Below are 24,223 nucleotides of genomic sequence, written 5' to 3' on the forward strand. Positions count from 1 at the left end.
GTTCCCCATCTCCTGCTTCCCTCGCTCCCTCAGCACCCACCACCACTGCCAATTGCCAACCATGTTCTGTGCTGCCCCCTGGTGGTCAGCACCCTTCAGAGCAAGCGATTGAATTCCCAGTCCCCCAGTTCAACTCCCAAGGGAACACTTTGAATATCAGTCATTTATATATATAGATTCAAAGTTCAAAACAGGTAAACCTCATCATAGATGGTCTTTTAATGTCTGGATATAATCATGTGAGGGTGTGAGGGGGGAATGACTAAGGGGAAGCATGATAAGGGATTCTAGGGGGCTGGGCATATTCTGTCTCTGGTTATGCGACAGATCTCCTTGCATGCACATGTTTTATTTGTGAAAATCTATAAGCTTTGCCCTTATAATCTATGCACTAATCTGAATGTATGTTACATTTCAATAAAAGGTTTTTACAAATCACATGTTAGGAAAAATCATACATTAACCACTCTAAGAGTTCAGTTTTACACTAGCGTCACCCACCTATATTCCAAGCCTGAAAAGGGTGATTTACCGCACAGAGATAGTTTTCAGTGGAGCTGACAGTTACACAAATGAAGTTGTTATTGCTTTTTTAGGAAGTTTAAGGAAAGGAAACTGGTAGTGGGCACTGTGGTATCCTATCCCCTCAACAAGGCAACCACCGGCAGGACTGATTTTCTGCATTGTCTGGATTTTGTGTTTTAGGTTTTTACTTGAGGAAGTACTGATGCTGTGACAGACAAAAGGCTATGATATCACCTCACCCTGACATATTTCTGAGACAATGGAATCCAAACTTTGAAGAGAGAATCCCAAAGGGCAGAGATTGGAAGGAGGACTTCTCATGGGACATGAGCCTAGATTTCAGAGTAATTGTCTCCTCTAAATTATTCAACCTTCATAATTCAACCACTGCTGTAATTATATTTCCAAAAATTACTTTCAATGAGATAGCAGACACTTTCAGATTAAATTAAATCAGGAAAATTTAGCACACACTGGGCTTTATCAAATTCTCCTGCATACATTTATTATTATTTTTTTTAAATATCAAATGCCCTTTAGGGGATTGTGTTCCTTAGTGAATAAATGTGTAAAAAATGTACAATTGTATTGCTATAAATAAAACAAGTTTACCAGGTACAAAGGTAAATTTGAAATAAAATTAGAGTTGAACAAATTAAATTCAATGTAGGAATTTCTAAACATGATAAACACTATATATGAAATATGCAAACACATACAAAGAAACTTTCACACACTCACACCTTTTATTTTACTGAGAGTTGATATAGCTACTAACTTGAACAGAGTTAGGAAAAGAAGGACAGAACAAACATATACCCATCTCCTGGAATACCGAGAGGAAATATTCCTCCTGAATTTCTAACCCAAATATAAAAAAAAAAACTAAATCTTTTTCAGATATTAAGAAGTTAGTATTTACTTGAAAAGATCAAGTTCTTCTATTACTGATGCAATTTAAAGATAAGAAGTTTCTGCAATAATGGAAACTAGAGTCACTTAGAAATCTCAAATGGTATTTCATTCCTCCATTCCTTCATCATTCAACAAATGTTTACAATGTACCAAGCACTGTTCCTGTGAACAAAACAAAAATCCCTGCCCTCATGGAACTTACATCCTAAAAGAGAAAATGACACTCAACTACTTCCAGCAGATGGCGGGGAAGTACAAAGGCGCTCAGGGGGAATGCAGCCGGCCAGGAGAGCTGGCAGTAGGAGGCAGGGCAGCTGGGCAGTGCAGTACAGTGTAGTGGCCACAGAAGTAGGTCACAGGAGTCAGATCACAATGAACCACAGGTCACAGGGTTGGATTTTGTTCTTTTTTCTCCACTGCCCTCAGCATAAAGTGCAAATTCAGAGTGTGGCACTCTCAGTCCTCCAGTCTGGCTCACTCGAGCCTTCTCTCTCCCTAAAATCACTTGAGCTGCACTTTCCACCAAATCCACGGTGGGCACCAGGCTTTCTCTGCCCTGAGTATCCCTGTGTGTCCTGCTCCTTCAGCTGCAAGAACTCCTCCCCAAGTTCTCCCTTCCCACTTTTGGTCCTCTGTGCTAATGTTAGGTATTGATTCTTCCAGAAAGCCTTCCTGTGTCCTATTGTGGTAGGCAGTTAGACATAAGCTGAGCACAGATGATGGGCCAGGCACAGAACATCCCCAGGGCGGAAAGCCCTGGGTGCCAAGCAACGGGCAAAACTGGAAAAACAAGAACCTCACCCCCTGGTTAACCTTCCCTCCCCTAGCATATCGCTGGTCATGGGGTTTGGATCCTCTGACCTTTCATATCACTGCTCATTGGGTTTAGAACCCCCGACCTTTCTTTCCTAGAGATAACAGATTGGCCTCAGTTGTGTTTCAGCTACAGAGCCAGAAAAGCAACAAACCCAGACAAGGGACCCGAAGGCTAAGATTAGGACCAGCTGTAATGAATAATGACCCCCTGCCCTGGTGCTGACCAATCAGTGGAGACCCCGATCCTGAAGGGACACACCTGGAAAATTGCTGGATATTCTATTGAGATTCTCTCCCGGGACCTCCCCTAAAATCTCACCCTCAAAATCTTTAGGACAGAGGACCTAGTACTCTCTCTCCTCCCAGGAGCTGCCCCACCCCAGGCATTTCCCCTCCTAATCCCCTTCAACTCCCCCCAGGCACGTTACCTTTACCTTCCTCTCTCATAAGCCCCAAGGACCCTTCTTTTGCCTCTGTCACTTGTTTCCTGAGCTCATTTCTTCTACCACTCATTTCTCCCACTTACGTGATATTCTAAATAAGTCTTCTCTTATAGTTTGGGTCTTGGCTTTGAATTCTTTCTTAGCCAGAACTCAAGTACTGAGGTTGCTGAACCCAGGTCCTATCTTACCCCACTGGTCTCACACCTGGTGCTGCTCTTGCCACGCCAACACTATGAATTCCTGGCTGAGCTGAGGGTTTTCCCATGTGTTTCCACAGAATATAACACTACCCCCATCATATTCTTTACTATGTTTACATGCTATTGTAACTCCTTGAAAATAAGGAACGGGTCCATTTACCTGGTATTGTATGCTCCTAACAGGGTTTGGTATATAAAATAAATATTTGTTGAATAAATATTGAATCTTAAACCAGGCTCAAATCTCTCTATAAATATCTTAAAGGATTATTTACATTATCAGATCTACATAAAGATGGCAATTTTGGAAGAAGCTCTAAATCTTCAGTTCTTTCATGTCACTAAACCAATTTAGCCTTAAATTATTTGGTTAACTAATTAAATAAGAAATACTAGGTACAGTTTTACCTAGCCAGAAGCTCCCAGTAGAAATGAGAGGGAAGATTAAAACAAATAGAAGCAAAGGCTCTTCTTTTTGTTTGTTCGCAAGGGCATTACCCATTAAATCCTTCTTTGTTTGCTCTACTTAATGAAATAAAGGCCTCGGGCAACCAGGAGCTGGTGATCAGCAGTGCAGCACAATGTGTCCCTCTTGCCTAGCAGATCCTCCTTCAGTGTTTGGAGAAGCAAAGCCTGGGGACTCAGAGGCTGTCAGCAGGAGACAGAAACAGACCTTTTAAGTACTCGATGACAAGCTGAACTGAAACCAATAAGCCAGTACAAACCGCAGAAGGGTCTGAAGCCACACTTCATATTGGAAAATCAAGATGAGTGAGCAAAACAGCTTCTAAGACAAATGTGGACAAGTATTCATCATACACATGTAGTCACTGGTTAAAAAGAAAACAGAAAATGAGAAGAACCACCACCATTATTTAACTCTTCTGTTTTTAGGTTTCTCTGAAGCTTTTTCTTTGACTCTGATGTTTGGCTAAATATCAATTATAATATGTTGATATAGATAACATTTTTTCTAATAGGTAAATTAGTTTTCTAATCTGTATACCAATTAAGATTTACTAGTATGTAAGGCCTAATAATATAAAACGGGAGTGTGACAATATGCCTAAAGAGGAATAAGTTTTGAGACAAAGAATAAACCTTCTCTATAAGCTAAAAATGAAAACCTAAAATAAAATATGGAATATAACAGGTTATCAGGAAACTGATGCTGAATTGTTAAGGCAGGGCCTCATGTAATAACGAAGTCATTTGGTAATGGCATGCATATCCTCCTCAGCCCTGAGAGAAGCTCTTTCTCTATAATTTATTCAGAAAATACACAGTTCCAGCTTAGAGACCAATCTAAAGTACCCAATAGTGTATTTTCAGAACTATTTTGTTTGTTCTGTCTTGGGCTATCGCTTCTTATCAGATTGGAATTCCCCACGTATGAGTACTAAAGGGAGGCAGGGCCCCAGTTCCTACTCTGTCAGTCCAGAAGGAAATTAATTCAAGTAAGCAACTCTAATTTCTAGACAATTTGTGGGCTCTCAACTCTCCATGCTGCCCCCTTCTACCTTTCGGTGTGTCGTTTTTCTGTGTCTGGTTCTTCCCTTTCAATGAATGCCTCCATGTTTTTTAAATCAGTTGAAGCTGGGATTGTCACCCAGACTGAGCAAAACTGGCTTCTGTTTATTTTCTCTTGACAGTTAGCAACAAGTCAGAATGGGGAGTTCATTGTTTTGTATCAGTTGCCTTTCTTGAATTCTTTTAGAAGGCTACACAGGAACATTGTGGACACAAAAGGATGTAATTTCAGAGTCAGGGAAAGTTGAGCAAACTTTCTAAAAACTGAATGGAAACCCTAAATAGGTTAAAAAAAAAAAGCAAAAGAAGAAAATGTGATTCAAAGAGCCTTAATTTAAAAGCAAATGCTTGAAAACCCTGGCATGACAGACTGTTCAACCATTAAATAGTGGTGATTTTGCCAGCTAGCGGACATTTAGCAGCATTTGGAGTTCTTCATGACCATCACAGCAGGCGAGAGGTGCTGCTGACATCTAATGAGTAGAAAATGGGATGCTAAACATCCTACGATGTCCATAACAGCAACCACACAAAGAATTACCTGGTCTAAAATGTCAATAGTGTCAAGATTGAGGTACCCTGCCCTACACCACTATTTTCCTTTAAATCAGATATAAATAAATGCCCCACAGAGCTAAAATAACTCTCCCTCAGTCCACAATACCCAGACACTGTTATGATTGCCTCTGAAACCTCATCTCTACCCTAATGTTCAAAGAGAGTCTCAGAACTCATCTGTCAATATCACGATTCATCTAAGAACTACACAGGTGGGGGAAAACTACAAAAGAATCAATAGGGGAAAGGAATGAGCACAGGCAAAGAGCTGGAAAAGGCCAGGAGTGCCTGAGGGAGGGAGGGGACACCCAGGGTGAAAATACAGTTGTGTTCATGGCCACAAAAGTTGGGAAATAAAACTCTGAGGGATGCTGTGATCAGAATCCAACGTATCTGATACACCACAGCAGTCCATAATTTACTTCCTGCGTAACAATAATCTTTAAGGGAAAAATTCTAAGTGGGGTAAAGAAATAGGTTGTTTCTTAGCAGAAAAAAAAATCTCTGGTGTCGGTTTAGGTGAAGATCTGACATGAGCAGACGTGGTAATAAGGAAGTTAGGAGACACCCTCAGTAGTAGAAAAGCTAGAATTAGAATAGCTGGATGGAGGTGATGACAGTGGAGATGGAAAACAAAGACCAGAGAGGTTTAAAACATATTCTTAGGGATTTCCAGTTCCAGAAAATACAACTTTAAAGGATAAAACACTTTGAAAGAGCCAACACATCTCTAAGTCCACTGTGCATCAAAAGAAAAATATGGCAACATGTCAATGGATTAAGTAAAGGGTATACAGTGATCATGTATGCTATTTGAATAATTTCCCTATGACTTCTAAATAACATACAGAAAATGTATGATATTACCTGCTCCAGGACTTCTTTATAGGTAATGGTTGCTTTAGTGTTTGTTACAGGACTGTCGTAGATGATAGCAATCTTATCTCCTTTGCCATTTTCAATATGACGATCAATGGCATTATAACAAATGTTAAGCATGCCTTCCACAAACCTGAAAAATAATTGGAAAGTAAAAGTAAGTGACTCTTTTCAAAAGGTATTGTTGCTTAGTTAGCTTCGTATATTTCTAGTTTGGTAGAATTGCCCTAAAAACACTGCTTTACTGCTCATGTTATGCTAGGTAATGATAGCTATAAACTGGATATATAAGATGATAGAGTGGCATTTTTATTTTATTTTAATGATTGTGTATTTATTTTGATGTGGACTAAAAAAATACCTCGTGCTTCTAGGTGATATTTTTTGTGGATTGTATTGCTTAGGATGAAACTAGAGTATAGAGCAATAAAATAATCTACATTGATAAAATAAATTGTATATAAGTGCAGACACAATAGGCTGAGGAAACAAATGGTATATGTATGACTAAAGACTGGGTACAGACTAAAAAAACAAGCTTACTGGAAAACTCAAGTCTACTTTGAAAGCTATTTAGATGATAGATAGATAGGTAGGACATTAGTTTCAATTAAATATATCTCCAATTGCATAAAAAATAGGTGAGCTCCTTCCACATGTTGAAAATGCTTCATCATTTGAATAAAAAATGGGCATGCACATAAAATTTTAATTTTTAAACACTTTTGCAATGAAGTACTTTTCACCTCATAGTTGATCAATGTCTTCCTATGAAAATGCAGACATCATGTATAGATGAAGATACTTTTTAAGAAAATACAATTCATTTTTAAAAAAGGCTATTTACCACTTTTTGAGGAGGAGGGGATTAAAATAAAAATACAAGCACAAAAAAATGCTCCATTTGTCAGACCAGCAAACATTATAACAATGCCAAATAACAGGGGGGAAATAGTGAAGCAACAAGAAAAAGTCCTGTTAAATAGTTGAGTATCACCTTCAAGTCTTCACTCAAAGAGCCTTGTGTGAAATGAAGCAGGGAATTCAGAATAGCTACAGATACAGTGGCAGCATTACAAAGAAGCAGGTTCAGCAGGAGGGATCATTTCATCACAATCAAGCAGTGCTAAATGCTCCAATAATACTGAATTTTACTACCTTACAGCACAGCACAGGAAGTGATTAATATAATCGTTCTGAATTATCAAGTGTGAGCACTTCAATACTTGTTCAAAAATACTGACCTATCCAGTTTTCTCAGTGGTTAGAACTCAGGCCCTTGGACTGAAGGATTGTGGGTTCAATTCCAGTCAAGGGCATATATGTCAGTTGTAGGCTGATCCCCGCCCAGGTTGGGGAGTGTGTGGGAGGCAACCAATCAAGGTGTCTCTCTCACGTAAATGTTTCTATCTCTCTCTAAATGTCAATAGAAACAAAATATTTTTAGGTGAGGGTTTATACACATACACACACACACACACACACACACACAGACACACACACACACACATTAGTGGCCCAGTGCACGAAATGTAGCACAGCAGAGGGAGGGTCTATCAGCCCGGCCTGCACTCTCGCCAATCTGGGACCCCTGGAAGGATGTCCTACTGCAGTTTACAGGGATCAGGCCTAAATTGGCAGTCAGACATCCCTCTTGCAATCCAGGACTGCTGGCTCCTAACTGTTCACCTGCCTGCCTGATTGCCCCTAACCACTCTGCCTGCAGGGCCTGCTCACCCCAAATGCCCCTCCACCAGCCTGATCACCCCCAACTGCCTTCCGTGCCAGTGTGCTAGCCCCCAACTGCTTCCCCTGTCAACCTGCTCACCCCCAATGGCCCTGACTGCTGTCCTGCTCACCCCCACATCCCCTTCCCAGTGGCCTGCTTGCCCCTAATTGCCCCCCCCCCTGCTGTCCTGCTCACTCCAAACTGCCACCCCTATTGTTCTGATCACCTCGAATTGACCTCCACTGATGGCCTGCTCACCCCCTACTGGCCCCCCTGCTGGTCTGCTTACCCCTAACAGCCCCACCCCCCACCGGCCTGATCACCTACAACTGCCCTCCCCTCTTGGCCTCTATCTGCCTCTATCTCAGCCCAGCCACCATGGCTTTGTCCAGAGGAACATCTGGAAGGTCTCCTGGAAGGTCTCCCAGTCTAATTAGCATATTACCCTTTTATTAGTATAGATAGAGGCCTAGTGCATGGGTGGAGGCTGGCTGGGTGTCACTGATCAGGGAGGGAGTTCCCTTGGGGCATGGGGCAGCCTGGGCAAGGGGCCTGTGGTGGTTTGCAGGCCAACCACACCCCCATGGGGTGAGGGTCCCCACTGGGAGGGTAAGGCTTGGTCAGCCTGGGTGAGGGGCTGATGGCTATTTGCAGGCTGGCCATGCCTCCTTGCGACCCAAGCTCCCAGCTCCTCCTTTATTTATTTATTTATTTATTTATTTATTTATTTATTTATTTATTTATTTTCAGCAGCTCCTTGAGCGGAAGGTAGAGCCAGCTGGAAGCAAGTATCTGGGGTTTACTTATCTTCTATAATTGAAACTTTTTAGCCTTGAGTGAAGGCCAGGGCCGGCCAGGGCAGGTGAGAAGCTTTGCTTCCTCCATCGCCAGGGAAAACCCAAGCCTCCTACTTGCTCCAGTTCAATGACTGCCGCCATCTTGGTTGGGATTTATTTATCTTCTACAATTGAAACTTTGTAGCCTTGAGTGGAGGCTAGGGCCAGCCAGGGCAGGTGGGAACTTGGCTTCATCCATCACCAGGGTAAACCCAAACTTCCCACTAGCTCCAGCTCTGTGACCATAGCCATATTGGTTGGGTTAATTTGCATACTCAGATTGGCTAGTGGGCATAGCGGAGGTATGTCAAAAGGAAGAAAGATGAGGTAAGTTGGTTTTAAAGGAGTTCATTGGTACTAACAAAGCTAGATTTGTACTTCATTGATTGGTCAAGTGAAATGATCACTAGGTAAAATTTCACTTTTGTCAATCCTGTCAACAGGAAATTCTCACTCCTGCTGACATAAAATGTGGGTGGTTTGGCTACATTCAAAGGTTCATAAAGCAGGCCATACAAGACAGTTTCTCTGCAATGGCTGCTCCAGCTCCATTTTAAAATGGCTCCACTTATGTCAACTTTCACATTTCTCCCTTCTGATCAAGATATTTTTTCAAAAGGATCACAGATTAACCATTGAAGTGTATTTTCTCAATTTCCTCATGTGTTCACATTGTGATCTCCTGTCACTAGGAATGTTCATTCCTGGTATGTCATATTCATGTAGGAGAAAAATTGGTTTTCTTTGGAGCCTGTAGACCACACTTGAACAATAGGGGTGCCAAAGCTGAGGAAGGCTAGTCATCCAGTCCTATGAAATAAAAGTTAGCAGAGTTCAGCATAGACAGTCAAATCATTTTCAATCTTGTCTTTTAATTGTCCATCTAAGATCCTATGTGGATTAAAAATCAATTCAAAATGTTGTGTTACCATTATTCTTGTGGAGTTCTTATCTTAAAGATAGTAGATATAAGTTTAATAATAGCAATTATTCTTAAAATTAACAACAGGACACAAATTCCAAATAGAATAATTCTAAACCATGAGGCTGTCCTTTTAAACAGGTCAAAAGACCAAATGCTTTCTAGAGGCACCTATAACCAATGACCTTATTCTATGATTTTTTGAGACTGTGTTTCAATTTATCCTGAAAAATTTATTCAAGCACAGAGGTAGTGACCTCTGGAGCAGCCGTGGTTTTGGTTGATAGATTCAGCAATATCCCTTAAAGTCCTAATATTTTAGGCAAATTTCTGTCCATTTATGCCAATACACCACCATTGAAATAAAATTTTCAAGAATCTTATTTCTTTATTATCAGAGACATCATCTGACAATTTTCATTTTGTTCTGTGATATAAATTTAAGGGTGATGACCAATCCTAAGTCTCTGATTGACTACGTAATGAAATAGATGCAACCAGTAATCCAACTGTGCAGTAACTTCCAGTAGGTAATAATTTAAGCAATTTCACCATAGACTTTTCTGCCAAGTACAAGTGAAAATAAATCCTTATGGGACCCAGATAACAGAGTTATGATAATGAAATTTGACTAAAGTAAGTGTTTGAACGGAGTAGGCACAGTGAAACTGTTGTAGAGCCAGCCAGATATTATAGACCTGTTAAAAGGAGTGCTCCAGTCATTGTGAAGTTCAAGAGAGGTTCCCTATTGTAGGGATACTTTTATGTAATAGAATTTTAGCTAAAAAAAAAATAAAATAAAATAAAGGCAGTAGCCTGTCTGCAAGTAGAGCAGATGCTTCCAGAACTCATTCAAATAACAGCATTGCTATGAAAATAAGAATACTAATTGAGTTTCTGAATTCCATGGGGGATAAGGTAGAGTGAAAAGTTATTGTTTCACTTTTGATCATAAAGATTACTTTATCAAATTGCTTTTAAGTCACAGATAGCTTAAGAGAAAAATTTCCTTAAATGCAATTCAGTGGTATGACCTGAAAGTTATCAGACTTTTATTCTAAAGTATTTGTCAGAGTCCTTCCCACGAATTCCTCTAAAGATGAAGCATCAAAGTAAAATACTAACTGTCTATAAATAACAAAACTTAAAAATTCCCATTTTTAAAGATAGATGAGAGTCATCACAAATAAATTGACAAAGAAGCCCAGTGGTTGAGCATCAGCCCATGAACCAGGAGGTCATAATTGGATTCCAGGTAAGAGCATATGCCCAGGTTTCAGGCTCCATCCCCAGTAGATGGTGTGCAGGAGGCAGCCTATTGATGTTCTCTCTCAGTGATGCTTCTACCTCTCTATTCCTCTCCCTTCCCCTCTAAAATCAATAAAAATATAGTTTTTCAAAAATAAATTGACAAAAATATCTGTTATTTCTGTAATATTCCGATTATGAAAAGATAGCTGAAATTATGACTGATGATATATCAGGTCACATCAGAATTTAGGAATGTTGAGGCATAAGGCAAGCACATTGGCATATCGGTTATTTAGAATTAAAGTTAATTGAAAAGCAGTGAATATAAGGACACCTTAACCATCCTTTGTTTCCTGGAAGCAAGAATAGATCTCCCCTATGAAAGGTGCTTCCCCGGACCTGGAGACTGAGAGAAATAGAGTCAGAGAAGTCCAGGTTGGGAAGCCTATATAAACATATCTGGCTACTTTCTTTCTTTTGTTTTTTGTAATTTACTACTCAAGCCCACCCATTGCTTAGATTCTCCACAAATGAGAGCCCAAACCTAAGCACAGATTATTCTCAACCTACAATTTGAGAAGTAAAAATGGTTTTGATTTCTTTGGTTACTACTATCAAGTACAATATCTTTTCAATGTTTTTAAAGCACTTTATATAGGACATTGTACTTAAGTCTGATGTTGTAACAAATTGTTTTCTAAAATTTTTCACTAATTTTAATCCATGGTGTTTAAGACATTAAAAATTTTAAAATTTTTAGGTAGTCAAACTCATTATTTTCTTTTGCAAGTTTTTCCTCTAAGATAATTAATTCTACTCTTCTTGTTTCTTTTTTTATTGATCTTAAATACGTCAATAATTTATTCGTGTATGTACATATTATATATGCAACATGTTACATATTATAGATTACACATATGTATTATTTGGTATGTGTTTGCATACATATTGTGATGTAGCAGTACAATTATATTTTTTACTTATCAGTAGTCAATTTTTCTAGCATCATTTTTAACTTATCCTTTACTGTCCTCATTCGTTTATTATACTCCATTCTTTCCATATGTATTTGCATTATATATGCATAGATGATAGATGACAGATAGATGAATGGTAGAGAGATAGATAGATGGATGATATATTTGCAACTTCAATACTTAAAAGTGTACCTAAAAATCAATGAGAAAAAAATTAAAACCTAATGGCAAAGAATCTCAGCATATTATCCACAGAAAGAAAGTCAATAATGGCCAACAATAAATATACCAACAATCAGGAAATGAACATTAAAACAATGAGATGCCATTTTCCACCACTGGATTAATATAAAGGTATAATATTGATAAACAGTGTTGGTGAGAGTAAAGAGAAACTGGCATTCTTATATAATGTTGATGACCAAATAAATTAGTTCAACAATTTAGGAAGCAATATATACCTCCAAATATACTTTTCAAAGTAAGTTGCTTATGTTCCTCTCTGTACTGCATAAAAGAACAAGAAAGAGTCTAGAAAAATTGACAAGATAATGCTAATAGTGGTAAATTTGGGGCAAGAAAAAAATTGAGGGACAGTATGGAGAAGAGGTAGTCTATATTTTTATCTAATAAATACTTTTGTGTTAATTTTTATGAACATGTATTTATGTATTGAATGGATTATTTAAGTACATTTCAATAAAAATATAAATTAAAGCAGTCAAGATTGCTTTGCTTTAGTCTTACTGAATCATCAACTTTATAATCAGTAAAATTAACATTAATAAAAAATGTTTTAATGAAATAAAAGCACCTCTTTTCAACTTAATCTATTAAAAAGGAACATTTCTTATGGCAACATCTAAACTTGGGTTTAAGAAACTAAAAATTGGGTCATAAACTTTTTTGTTCCTTCTTTTTATTTATTTTTGTCATCAAAATCAACCTCAGGTAGCTGAGCATTCATAATAAATGGTTACACAGAACTTCAAATCACATAGATTTGCTATAAATTTGACATCGTCATTCCTGCTGTCCACTATGATTGTGGTTGCCCTCATTCTAGCCACTTACAAGACTGCCCTTTCACACCCACTTAAAATGAGGTATGGCCATAAAGTCTGCTATGGCCACAGAAGTAATCAAGGAAGTTTTTAAGATCCAATGTATGTTTACCAAGTTCCTTCTTTCTTTCAGCCACAAGAACGAGTGACAGTCCAAATGGTAACTATTGACTGGTATGCTTGAGTGAGGATGGATGGCATGGAGCAAATCTCCCAGGTAACCTAAGATAAACTCATATGAGTGACACATACCTGGGCTTTTTAACCCAGGGAGATTTGAGGGTTGTTCATTCCTGCAGCAAAATCTAGTGTAGCCGGACTCATAAAAAGTCAAGATTCATTAATTTCAGCAAATTGAAACAAACTTTAAAATTGTCGTATTTTATAATTTGAAGCAATAGGATACAACCCAAGGCAACCAAAATACAAGGAACCTCAACTAGTATAATTATATAGTCACTACAGTAATGTTAGACGTCCTTACAAAGAAGTCGAGCTGTACTAATGTCAATGTCTGAACTGACAAAGGCATGACTGAGGGTTTTGAGAAGGAGCTTGGAAAAAAGAAAGTTCTTGAAACTCCTTATGAATTTGTTCTTGCACATACTTTTCTATTTTCCCCTGCCTTTTCTTCACTAACCCCTACTAGCTAATATCTAACATAAAAACTTTCTTGGACCCTGACAGGTTTGGCTCAGTGGATAGAGCCTCAGACTGCGGACTGAAGGGTCCCAGGTTCATTTCCAATCAAGGGCACGTACCTTGGTTGCAGACACATCTCCATAGGAGGTGTGCAGGAGGCAGCTGATCGATGTGTCTCTCTCATCAATGTTTCTAACTCTCTATCCCTCTCCCTTCCTCTCTGTAAAAAATCAATAAAGTATATTTAAAAACAAACAAACAAAAACTTAGACCCAGTTCTTTGGAGGGAAGGGAATCTTGTTTCAATTTGACTTATTTTCTTCCTTGGTGCAGCCTAACCAGAATCAGATTTCAGAGCACCTAATACCAGACATTAGCCCATTCTGTGTTTCATTTTGGCCTTGCTCATCAAATGTCCCACTGGAGTGTGTATTTGGCCTACACAACGGGCTAGGCCAATGAATGTGGTAGATGTCTGAAGGATTTTTAAGAGGCTGGGAGCCTGACAAGTTCCACAGTCTTGACCTCTGGGCCCCATCAGTTCCCAGAGATTACCACCAACTAACTTACCCTTTGATGAGAGCTAAAATTTTGTCATTTAAGCATGCATTTATGAAATCAATTTTTAAACATTAAAAAATGAAATAAAAACTGATACTAAAAAAAAAACACATTACTTCTTTTAGAGGGGAAAATTGATAGCATTTAGTCTGTGAATTTGATTACCCAGCTATGGAAAGTTAAATTAATAAAATCTAAAATTGTTGCTCTCAACCGCTTCCACCCACTTCAAGAATAAAATGTAATGTACTTCAAACAGTGTGACCCATATAATTCACAAAGGGTCATATTGCTATTTGCATAGAATAACTGTGAAAGCTTCCTCCAGCACAATCTCATTTAGTAGTCACAATGTCACACACAACCCTCTCTAGATGCTCAGCTACTGACTTCTGTAGTCTGCATATATTCCTTGTTAAATAACTGCAAAGTCCAACTCCAAATTAACCTTCTGTTACTATCTTCCTTCTTTGGATCATATTACAATTTCCTTCTTTTATGACCTCCTATTTGGGTCTTCATTTAATCACAATTTCATTTTTAAAAGTCACATTATTTTTCACAATTTAATAAATAAATAAAAAAAAGATGATGAGTGCATTTGGCTATCTATATAATAAAATACTAAATCCACATACTAGTGATAAATATATCCTATCTAATAAAACGGTAATATGCAAATTAACCATTACTGCATCACAAAGATGGCAGTGCCCAGTCCTCACAGTCCTGACGGATTCCCCCAGTCCCGGGGAGGGGAGCAGGGGCAGTTGCTGAGAGCAGGTAGTGTGAACGGCCTGGGGGAATGCTTGCTTCATTACCTGGCCGCGGATGGGCCTCTAGGCTGCAGAGAGTCTCTGGGGAGCAGGCAAGGAGCGGCCAGGTCTAGCAGAGAGCTACTGCTGCACAAATTTGTGTGCAGGGCTACTAGTCTATATATATAAAAGCCTAAGCAACCATCACAACTGAACAGATGACTGAACAGGCTGTATGGAGCGACTAGGCCAGCAATGGGGTTAGTGAGGGGCGACCAAATGACTGACCAGGCCATGGGGGGGGGGGCAGTTAGGGGTGATCAGGCAGGCAGGTAAGGAGTTAGGATCCAGTGGTCCTGGATTTTGAGAGGGATGTCCAACTGCCTGTTTAGGCCTGATCCTGAGGATCAAACCTAAACAGGCAGTCCGACATCCCCCGAGGGGTCCCAGATTGGAGAGAGTGCAGGCTGGGCTGAGGGGACCCCCGCTATGCATGAATTTTGTGCACCAGGCCTCTAGTAGTCTTTATAAGAAACAATTCATTATTTTATCAGAAGACTTCAACCACCTATATATTGATAAATTTTCTATCCATAATAATTTTCTCAGGGTTCCTGTGTGTGCATATACCAAAAATTGCAGTCTCTGGCTCTTAGTGTGAATGCACTGGGAATCAGGAATCCCAGGCCATTGATAAAGTTTCTATCTATAATAATTTTCTCTTTCAAAGTGTTTCTACTAAACAAATTTAATAATAATTTGTTGCTAATTAGACTTGAGACTGTGAAGGAATGAAGAAAAGTATAACTGGGAACATGTTCTTCACTCTCAAAAGGCAGACTAATTTGTAATAACTATAATACGAAGTAAAATGTGGCAACTTTCCTTGTACAGATGTAAACTGAGTATAATGAAAGCACAGAGCAAAAAAGAGATTAATTCCAACAAATTAATGAAAGCACAGAGCAAAAAAGAGATTAATTCTAATGGAATACGGTAAGGAGCCAGTAGATGTTGAAAGGGATGTAATAGAGTGTAAAGGCCTGAGCTTTAAGGTCAAAGGACCAGCGTTCAAATTTCAGACATGTAATTTACTAGTTGCATGATTGCAGGCAAATTAACATGTCCAGGTCTTTCTCCCTCATCTTTAAAACCAGGAAAATAAAATAAAGTAAAAAACAACACAACACTTTGCACCAAAACAATGCTAAAAGCATTTAACACAGATTAATTAATTTAATTCTCATAACAAATCTGCGTGTCTGCTAACAGGATCCTCATTGTACCAATGAGGAAACTGAGGTACAAAGAGGTTAGTGGCTTACCCAAGATGCACACTGATGTGTCACAAGCTGGGATTGGATGTCAAGAAGTCAGGCTCCAAGTCTCAACCACTACTCTGTTTTCATAACGTGAGAGTATTTTATACCTACAGTTTAGACACATTTAAAATGTAGATTAATTTGTAATAAATATAATCCTGGGGATGGGGCCTAAACAGGCAGTCAAGACATCCCTATTTAGGGAATGAGGAAACTGGCTTAGACAAGTTATGAAAGTACAGTTGTGTGGCAATGGGTATGATGGACAGGAGCACGACACAGAGAGCGGGTGACTATTTAGAGATTTTTTCCCCAATAAAGTTGTGATAAAGGTGAAAAGGAGGGAGGGATTTGAGAAATAGGAGGACTGAAAAAAGGAAAATTTTAGAGAAAAGTAGGAAGAAATTTTAAAAGATATATATGAAGAAACCAGGGCTCTAAGAGGGGTCAGCAAATTACAGATACATGACAAATCTGACCCCCTATGTATGTAAGAAACATTCTATGGGCCCTAAGTGGTTTGGCTCAATGGATAGAGCATCAGCCTGCAGACTGAAGGGTCCCAGGTTCGATTCCGGTCAAGGGCATGTACCTTGGTTGCAGGCACATCGCCAGTAGGGAGTGTGCAGGAGGCAGCTGATGGATGTTTCTCTCTCACTGATGTTCCTAACTCTCTATCCCTCTTCTTTTCCCTTCCTTTCTGTAAAAAAAAATCAATAAAGTATATTTTTAATAAAAAGGAAAAGAAAAGTTCTATGGAAACACAGTCACACTCAATTGTTTACATATTGTCTGTGGCTGCTACAACAGTAGAATTGAGAGGCTTGCAATGGAACCTATTAGATCATAAAGCCAAAATTATTTACTATTTGGCCACTTAAAAACTTTAGCAAATAAGGACTGCCCAATAGAAATTTCTGTGATCATGGAAATGTTCTCTATTTCCATACTTAATAGGGTAGCCACAAGCTACAGACGGCTGGCTAAATGTAAGTTTAAATTAATTGAAAGTAAATACAATTTGAAATTTAGCTCCTCAATCACAATAGCCACCTTTCAAGTGTTCAATAGCCACATTTGACTAATGTGACTGCAGAACTCAATTTTAAATTTTATTTAATTCTCACGGACTTAAACTTAAATTTCAATAGCCACATACTGGACAGTGAGTGCAGTTTAAGGAATTTCAAAGACACAAAGGCGGTCTACAGAGTCAAATACTAAAGAGAGATGAATTAAGGTAAGGACTCAAGTCAATCCATTGAGTTAAGCAACAAATAGGTATCGATGATCTTTGGGAGAGCAATTGGGATAGAGCAATGAGGACTAGCCCCTCCTTGCAGTGAATGCAGAAGTATAAGGGAGAGGAGGACCTGGAGTATAGATAACACAGCCAAGAAGTTAGGATAGAAAGAGGAGTGTGGCTCAATGGTTAGAGGTAGTCCCATGCAACAATAGGCCACCAATCCAATTCTGCCCAGGATTTTTGATTGATCCCCAAATAACGGGCATGCCAATAGATGTTTCTCTCTCACATAGATCTTTTTCTTTCTCCCTCTCTCTGTTTCTAAAATCAATATAAACAATATTTTTAAAAAGGAAGAAAGAGAAGGAAGATGCTCTGAATTCTCTTTAGCTTGTACAAATCTTTCAACTGCTTTATTAAAAGCATGAAAAGTGTAGGTAGCTAATGGGAGAGGGGTGGTAAATTAATGAGAATATTATTTGTTTCTTCCATGGCAATGACAATTGAGACAAGTGCCAAAGTAAGGCAAAGTTCAGGTTCTGTTTTGGAAGTCCAGGTTCATGAGTGCTGCTGAAACAAGAGATGTGTATGTGGGGTGGGAGCATAACATGAGCTAAGGCATGAAAGATCAGTGCGCGCTTTGTCTTCTAAGCTTTGAATGCCTTGTTAAGGGCAGGCCATGGAAGGATTTTGAGCAGGGGAATGTCTTGCTCAGACATAGATTTCAGGTCAGACTTGAGAGGCATCTGAGAGGCAAATGAGGAAATGGGATCAATGACTATTGAGAAGCCTAGGATGTAATGGTAAGTAAGGACATGGTGGGGAGAGAGCACTACTGTAGAAACAAATCAAAAGGAACTAGAAGTAGGAGGAAGAATGCTATCAAAGGAAATGGAAGGTTTTGTTTTGTTTTGTTTTGTTTTTTCATCTCTGAGTGCCAAATAGATGTTCTCCTTAAGGGAAATTTCAAATAAGAAAAAAAAAAAAGTTTTAAAGTAGGAGGGCTAGCTAACATTTTTTAATCGCCAATAATGTGCCAGATTCTGAGTTTTGTTATTCACATATATCAAATCATTCACTTTCCGCACCATCCCTTGAAGAAAACAATGTTACTCCCATTTTACATATAAGAAATGAAGCTCAGTGTAGTCAAGTAACTTCCCGGAATTATACAACACACACAATGGCAGACTGGAACCTAGTGTAACTAACTCCAAGAGAAATGTAATGAATCTCTGATTTTATATGATGGTGGGCTTTTTGAGTAATTCTTGTACTTTCACCAGACACTATATCCTGTGGCCAGATACCATGAGCTACCTCATTAAAGGAACACAACAAATGCTCAATAATTATTTTTAAATAGGTGTCTTCAGCTGTGAATGAATGTGAATGGAAGTAGTACTTTTCTGACACATTAACACAAATAAGGAAAAGTCTCATGAGGTAAATGCTCAGCAGAAACAATGACTAGCTCAAAAGACTACTATTGCCCACAACAGAGAAGGCTTTAAGCATTTTTTAGAGGGCATCCTATTGCCTTAGTCACACAGTGACATCCCATCTAAATGAGACACTTGGCCTTGAGCAGTATCAACTGACTGTTCCAGGAAACCCTCCAAATTGGGAAATTGCCTACTTGGGCAGCATTATAACCTTATGGTAATTTAACCACTAGGGATATTGTTTTTGAGAAAGTACTTGGAAAGCACCTATCGCTATAGGACCAATTATTTTAACAGAAACCTAACACAAAGAGAGAGACTTCTGTAGCCCTATTGATCCTGCATCCATGAATACACACACTCAGCACCGGCCCCATCCCACCAGCTCGGGCCACCGATTGCCCCATCTGGACATGAAAGGACAGCCGGGACACCTGCGCCGGGGCCAGATCATCTCGGATTAAAACTGCGTCAACTGCCAAGGGTGAGGCACGCAGCCAACAGGAACAAGAATGGAAAGAAAGGCTTTCAAGAAATCAATCCCTGTCATCTGAACTGGATCCACTGTCAATGAAGAGAAAAGGCATAAATGAATAATCTTAAAGATCCTCCGGCTGAGTCAGGCTTGACAGTTAAATCCCAAGCAGAAGGTGAGGACACCCTTTTGCCTTGTTTTATTTTTATTCTAGAGAGAATGCAGGAAACAGAGAAATGAAGGAAAAGGAAATAAGACTTGGTTTATTACAAGAAAAGAAAAAGATAAAATTGCCAAGACCAGTTTGGCTCAATGGATAGAGCGTTGGCTTGGGGACTGAAGGGTCCCGGGTTCGATTCCGGTCAAGGGCATGTACCTTGGTTGCGGGCATATCCCCAGTAGGGGGTGTGCAAGAGGCAGCTGATCGAAGACTCTCTCTCATCTATGTTTCTATCTCTCTCCCTTTCTCTCTTTACAAAATCAATAAAATATATTTAAAAAAAAGAAAAAGATAAAATTGTAATTAAATTAATAATAAAGGTCAATGTAAAAGATAAGCTCAAAACACCTTTAAAATTCAAAGCATAAATTTATTAACATTTAAATATAATCCTAAAGGCATATAAACTTAAAAGTACATTTTCAAGGAAAGCAAACTTCATTAGACAGCCCTTTTCAAGAGAGCACTTAACACACTCTTAGGGACAGTAGTCCTCAAGAATGAATTAAAAAATAAGTCATGACAAGGAAACAAACTCCAAATCAGTGCAGATTCTCAGAAAACCACACCTACAGACCAGGATGCCCACAGAGGCCCAAGAAAGTAACCTGCAAACCTCAAAGCTATCCAGAGTTCCAGGAGGGGGCAGAGAGGAGACACATTCTCCATTATCAACGGGTATTTGTTGGAGAGAAGAGAAGATGCATGTCTCTCAGCACTTAATACTGATGACAGTAATAACGAAGTGATGGAGAAAGAACAAAAATACAAAGGCAACGGGGAGAGAGGAGAAGAGATTGTAGCCTAGCACCATGCAGGGAGGAGGAAGCCAACTTTCTGACATGGTGTTATTTCCCACTGGTCAAGGAGAAAAGGAAAGAAGAGAGGGGAGAAATGTGTTAAGATTGAAACTAACATGTTCTAAACCTTAGGACGGTAGGACTGCGTGTTTTTCTGTTTCCACATTGCATCGTTACCTTACCTGTCCTTTTATTTCTCTTTAAGGCCGTAACTCATGCATGTCGGCACACTTCGTTCTGATGAAACTCCTCTGCGGCTGACAGCCCCAGAAGGCCAACACCCCATTCATTAACTCATTCTGTACAACACAGCTCCTGTCCACAGAGAGGTGTGTAATGCAAGCTCTTATTAAAGAGGAGGAACACCATCAATCATTTTAGAATACCGAAGAAGAAATTGTTCTTCTCATTGAGCCTTTTAAATTCTTCAGAGATTATTTCTATAAAGACTATGCAATTGGGAAAAATACAAAGGGAGCATCAATTTTGTTTTATTGCTTAAATAAAAAAATCTGAAGCCAACATGACACAATTTTGAGATTTTACAGAGCCTAGTATTCAGTGTCCACTAAACTATTACCTTTATTTATTCTCTAAATATTTCCTAAGGAAAAAGGCTCTGGGACCTTATTCACAACATTAATTGATCTTTTCTGAGAAAAATTTGACAATGTACCGTATTTTCCGGCGTATAAGACGACCCCCTAATTTTACAGTTAAAACATAGGTTTAGGCCTATATTCACTGTATAAGACTACCCCCCACTTCCGAGGCAACACCAGTTCTTTTTTTATTTTTATTTTTTCAATATATTTTATTGATTTTTTACAGAGAGGAAGGGAGAGGGATAGAAAGTCAGAAACATCGATGAGAGAGAAACATCAATCAGCTGCCTCCTGCACACCCCCTACCGGGGATGTGCCCGCAACCAGAGTACATGCCCTTGACCGGAATCGAACCCGGGTCCCTTGAGTCCGCAGGCCAACGCTCTATCCACTGAGCCAAACCGGTTTCGGCCACCAGTTCTTTTTTTAATAGACCGCCTCTCTGACTCTGGCCAATCTGAGCAGGCTTTATACTAGAACACAGTGTGGTCTTATACGACGGAAAATACGGTACATCAGAAAGTATATAAATTCTCTTTGACTCAGAAATCTAACAATTCTTCAGTAGAAAGGAAGAAAAGAAAGAGAGAGGAAGAGACAGACAGTGAGAGAGAAATCTTTGGAATTCTGTCCAAAGATGCAAGTATATCTGCCTATTCATAATAGCAAAAAAAAGAGAAACCACTTAAATATCAACATAATGGGATTGTGAAATAAATTTACATTTATAACCAAACAGTAAGTTAAAATATTCTGCATACATTGAAAATAATGAAATAGAATAGAGGAATGAAAAAAATCACAACTTACTATAACTGAAAAAAGGAGACAACAAGTAGTATGGGTAATATAATTATATTTTTTGTAAGAAGAAAAATAGAGCCCAGACTGACAAACATGCATAGATTATAGTTTTCAAAACGACAAACAAGCAAAAATATGAGAGCAATCAAAAAATGGTAAATCTCGACAAGGGTTGTAGTCTAGTGAATTGTATTGCCAATATCAAGTTTGGTTTTGATAAGGTCCTATGGTTATATAAGATGTTACCCTTGGGGGAAGCTGAGTGATGAGTACAAAGGACCTCTCTGTACTACAATACTTTTGCAACTTCTGTGAGTCTTTAATTATTCCAAAATTAAAATTTTAAAAGAAAGAAATGAAAGATTGAATGGAAATATACTGAGATACAAACTGGGAATATATTTAGATATTGAACTATAGCTGATTTTCCCATCATGTTTGGCTTCTCTAAGTTTAAATAAAATGTAAAGTAATACTTCTTTGTGAAACATAAGAAAACATAAACCTAAATTTCAATCAGAATTATTTTTGAATAAAGAAATATCAATGAAAAGTAATTAGTCAAGCCCTAACCAGTTTGGTTCAGTGGCTAGAGTGTCTGCCTGCGGACTGAAGGGTTCTACCAGCTTCAATACCAGTTAAGGGCACATCCCCAGTGTGGGGTGTGCAGGAGGCAGCTGATTGATGTTTCTCTTTCATCCTATGTTTCTAACTCTCTATCCTTCTCCCTTCCCCTCTGTAAAAGAAATCAATAAAATACATTTTTTTTTAAAAACAAGTAATTAGTCAAACCTAGGTCTCAAACCATATCTTCATAAAACCTCTGCTCTTTTAATTAAAATACACTATATTTTTCATCCGACTTCCAACCTTCACGTCTCACCAAAACAGCCTGACACACAGATACAAACATAGCATAAACATACCTACAAAGATAAACCTAACATAACTAACTAGATATTATTGAGCATAAATTAAAATGTTAAATAAAGTAGACAAAAAAAATTTATTCTGATTTTTTCCTAGCCTTATCCTCAAAATAATCCGAGAACTATGTCACAAACTACATCTTTGTTCTCTTTGACAACTCCCCCACTATCTACACATTCGTAAATAGACAATTGTCCATTAACATTCAATAATTTGAAACTTGAATACATTGAAGCCTGCTCAAATATCCAGAAGTACATTATCTAGCTAATATTAACCAAGCCCATCAGTTCCTTTAATTCTCCTTTTGTTTCTTACTTGTCTTTTTCTCATCTAAGAGACAAATGAGAGGCTACACAAAGGGATAAAATTAAACTCGGAGTCTTTTACTAGTATCTGTTAAAGGATTCATTAATTAGAGAACGGCTGCTATTCACCAACTAAATGGTCCATACCACTCATGATTACTCTGCTTTTATTAAACAGGCAAATGAAAACTGTTATTAAAAGCAGAAACACTTTTTTTCCTTTGATGTATGACATTGTTCTTCAAAGTTATACACTATATAGACTCTCATTCAATGCCTGGATTAGTGCCTGGCTCACAGAAGACATTTAATAAACCTTTTTCTGAATGAACAAGAGAAAGAAGGAAAGAATACATGAGGAAACAAATGAGTTAATGAATGAATAAATTTTAAAACAAAAAAAACTTCATTTTTATAACAGGTCAACAAATAGATATGCATGTATTGACTTTAATCTGTAACACTGGTATTATGAGGACAAAACAAGGTTAATTAGAGAGGAAATATGACACAATTAGAAGATTATGCACTCCGAAGTCTAACAGATCTGTTTTTTCATGCCAAATCTGCCACCTGCATGCCAAGTGAACACAAACAAGTTACTTAACCTTCCGTAAATTCTTCTTTAAGAAAGTATGTTCTTGCCCTGGCCAGTGTGGATCAGTTGGTTAGAGTATTGTCCATGCACCAAAAGGTCAAAGGTTTGATTCCTGGTCAGGGCACATACCCAGGTTTGGGGTTCGATCCCCAGTCAGGGTGCTTACTAGAGGCAACTGATTGATATTTCTCTCACACATTCATTTCTCTCTTTTTCTTTTCCTCTCTCTCTGCCCCTCTGCCTTCCTTTCTCTCTAAATCAATAAAAACATATCCTCAGAAGAGGATTAAAAATAAAATAAAAAATTTAAAGGAAGTATGTTCTTGAAAAGTTTAAAAAACTATGTTAAAGGATATTATTTTAGTTATTATTATCATAATATGTTTTGTCTCCTATAACACCTTACACACACTCACAAACACACACATATGCACACACACACACAAAATACATATAAAGTATGATCATCCTTTAGAATTTAAGAGATTTTAATGCAACTGTATTATTATTTCCATACAATCCTGGAGCCAGCAGTCCAGGATTGTGAGAGGGATGTCTGACTGCCGGTTTAGGCCCAGTCTCACAGGGATGCCTGCAGGATCAGGCCTAAACTAGCAGTCCGACATCCCCCAAGAGAGGAAGGGAGTTGGATAGAGAGTTAGGAACATCAATGAGAAAGAAACATTGATCAGTTTTCAAATAATTAGATACTTTGGGAGAAAAACGTCCTGATTAAAGGTATTTTTATTAATTATAAATTTTATATTAAATTTTTATATTAACATGAACATTAATCCTTTTATAACTTAAATTAAAATACAATTATTATCAAATTAGATCTGCTAAGCCTATAATTACAATCATATG

General features: G+C 38.3%; 1 protein-coding gene across 2 annotated transcripts in view; it reads right to left on the reverse strand.

Annotated features, from left to right (window-relative positions):
- ACSS3 (acyl-CoA synthetase short chain family member 3) overlaps positions 1 to 24,223 on the reverse strand; it is a 153,393-nt gene that overhangs the window by 117,335 nt on the left and 11,835 nt on the right. Inside the window, exon 2 of one of the 2 annotated variants that reach the window (XM_084878860.1) lies at positions 5,855 to 5,999. The exons of the other annotated variant lie outside the window; for it this stretch is intronic. Coding sequence (XP_084734986.1) covers positions 5,855 to 5,999 — 145 coding nt within the window. The remainder of the gene's footprint in view (positions 1 to 5,854; positions 6,000 to 24,223) is intronic. 2 annotated transcript variants of the gene reach the window in all.

The sequence above is a fragment of the Pipistrellus hanaki genome, assembly GCF_964339955.1.
Source record: "Pipistrellus hanaki genome assembly, chromosome: 3".
NCBI lineage: Eukaryota > Metazoa > Chordata > Mammalia > Chiroptera > Vespertilionidae > Pipistrellus > Pipistrellus hanaki.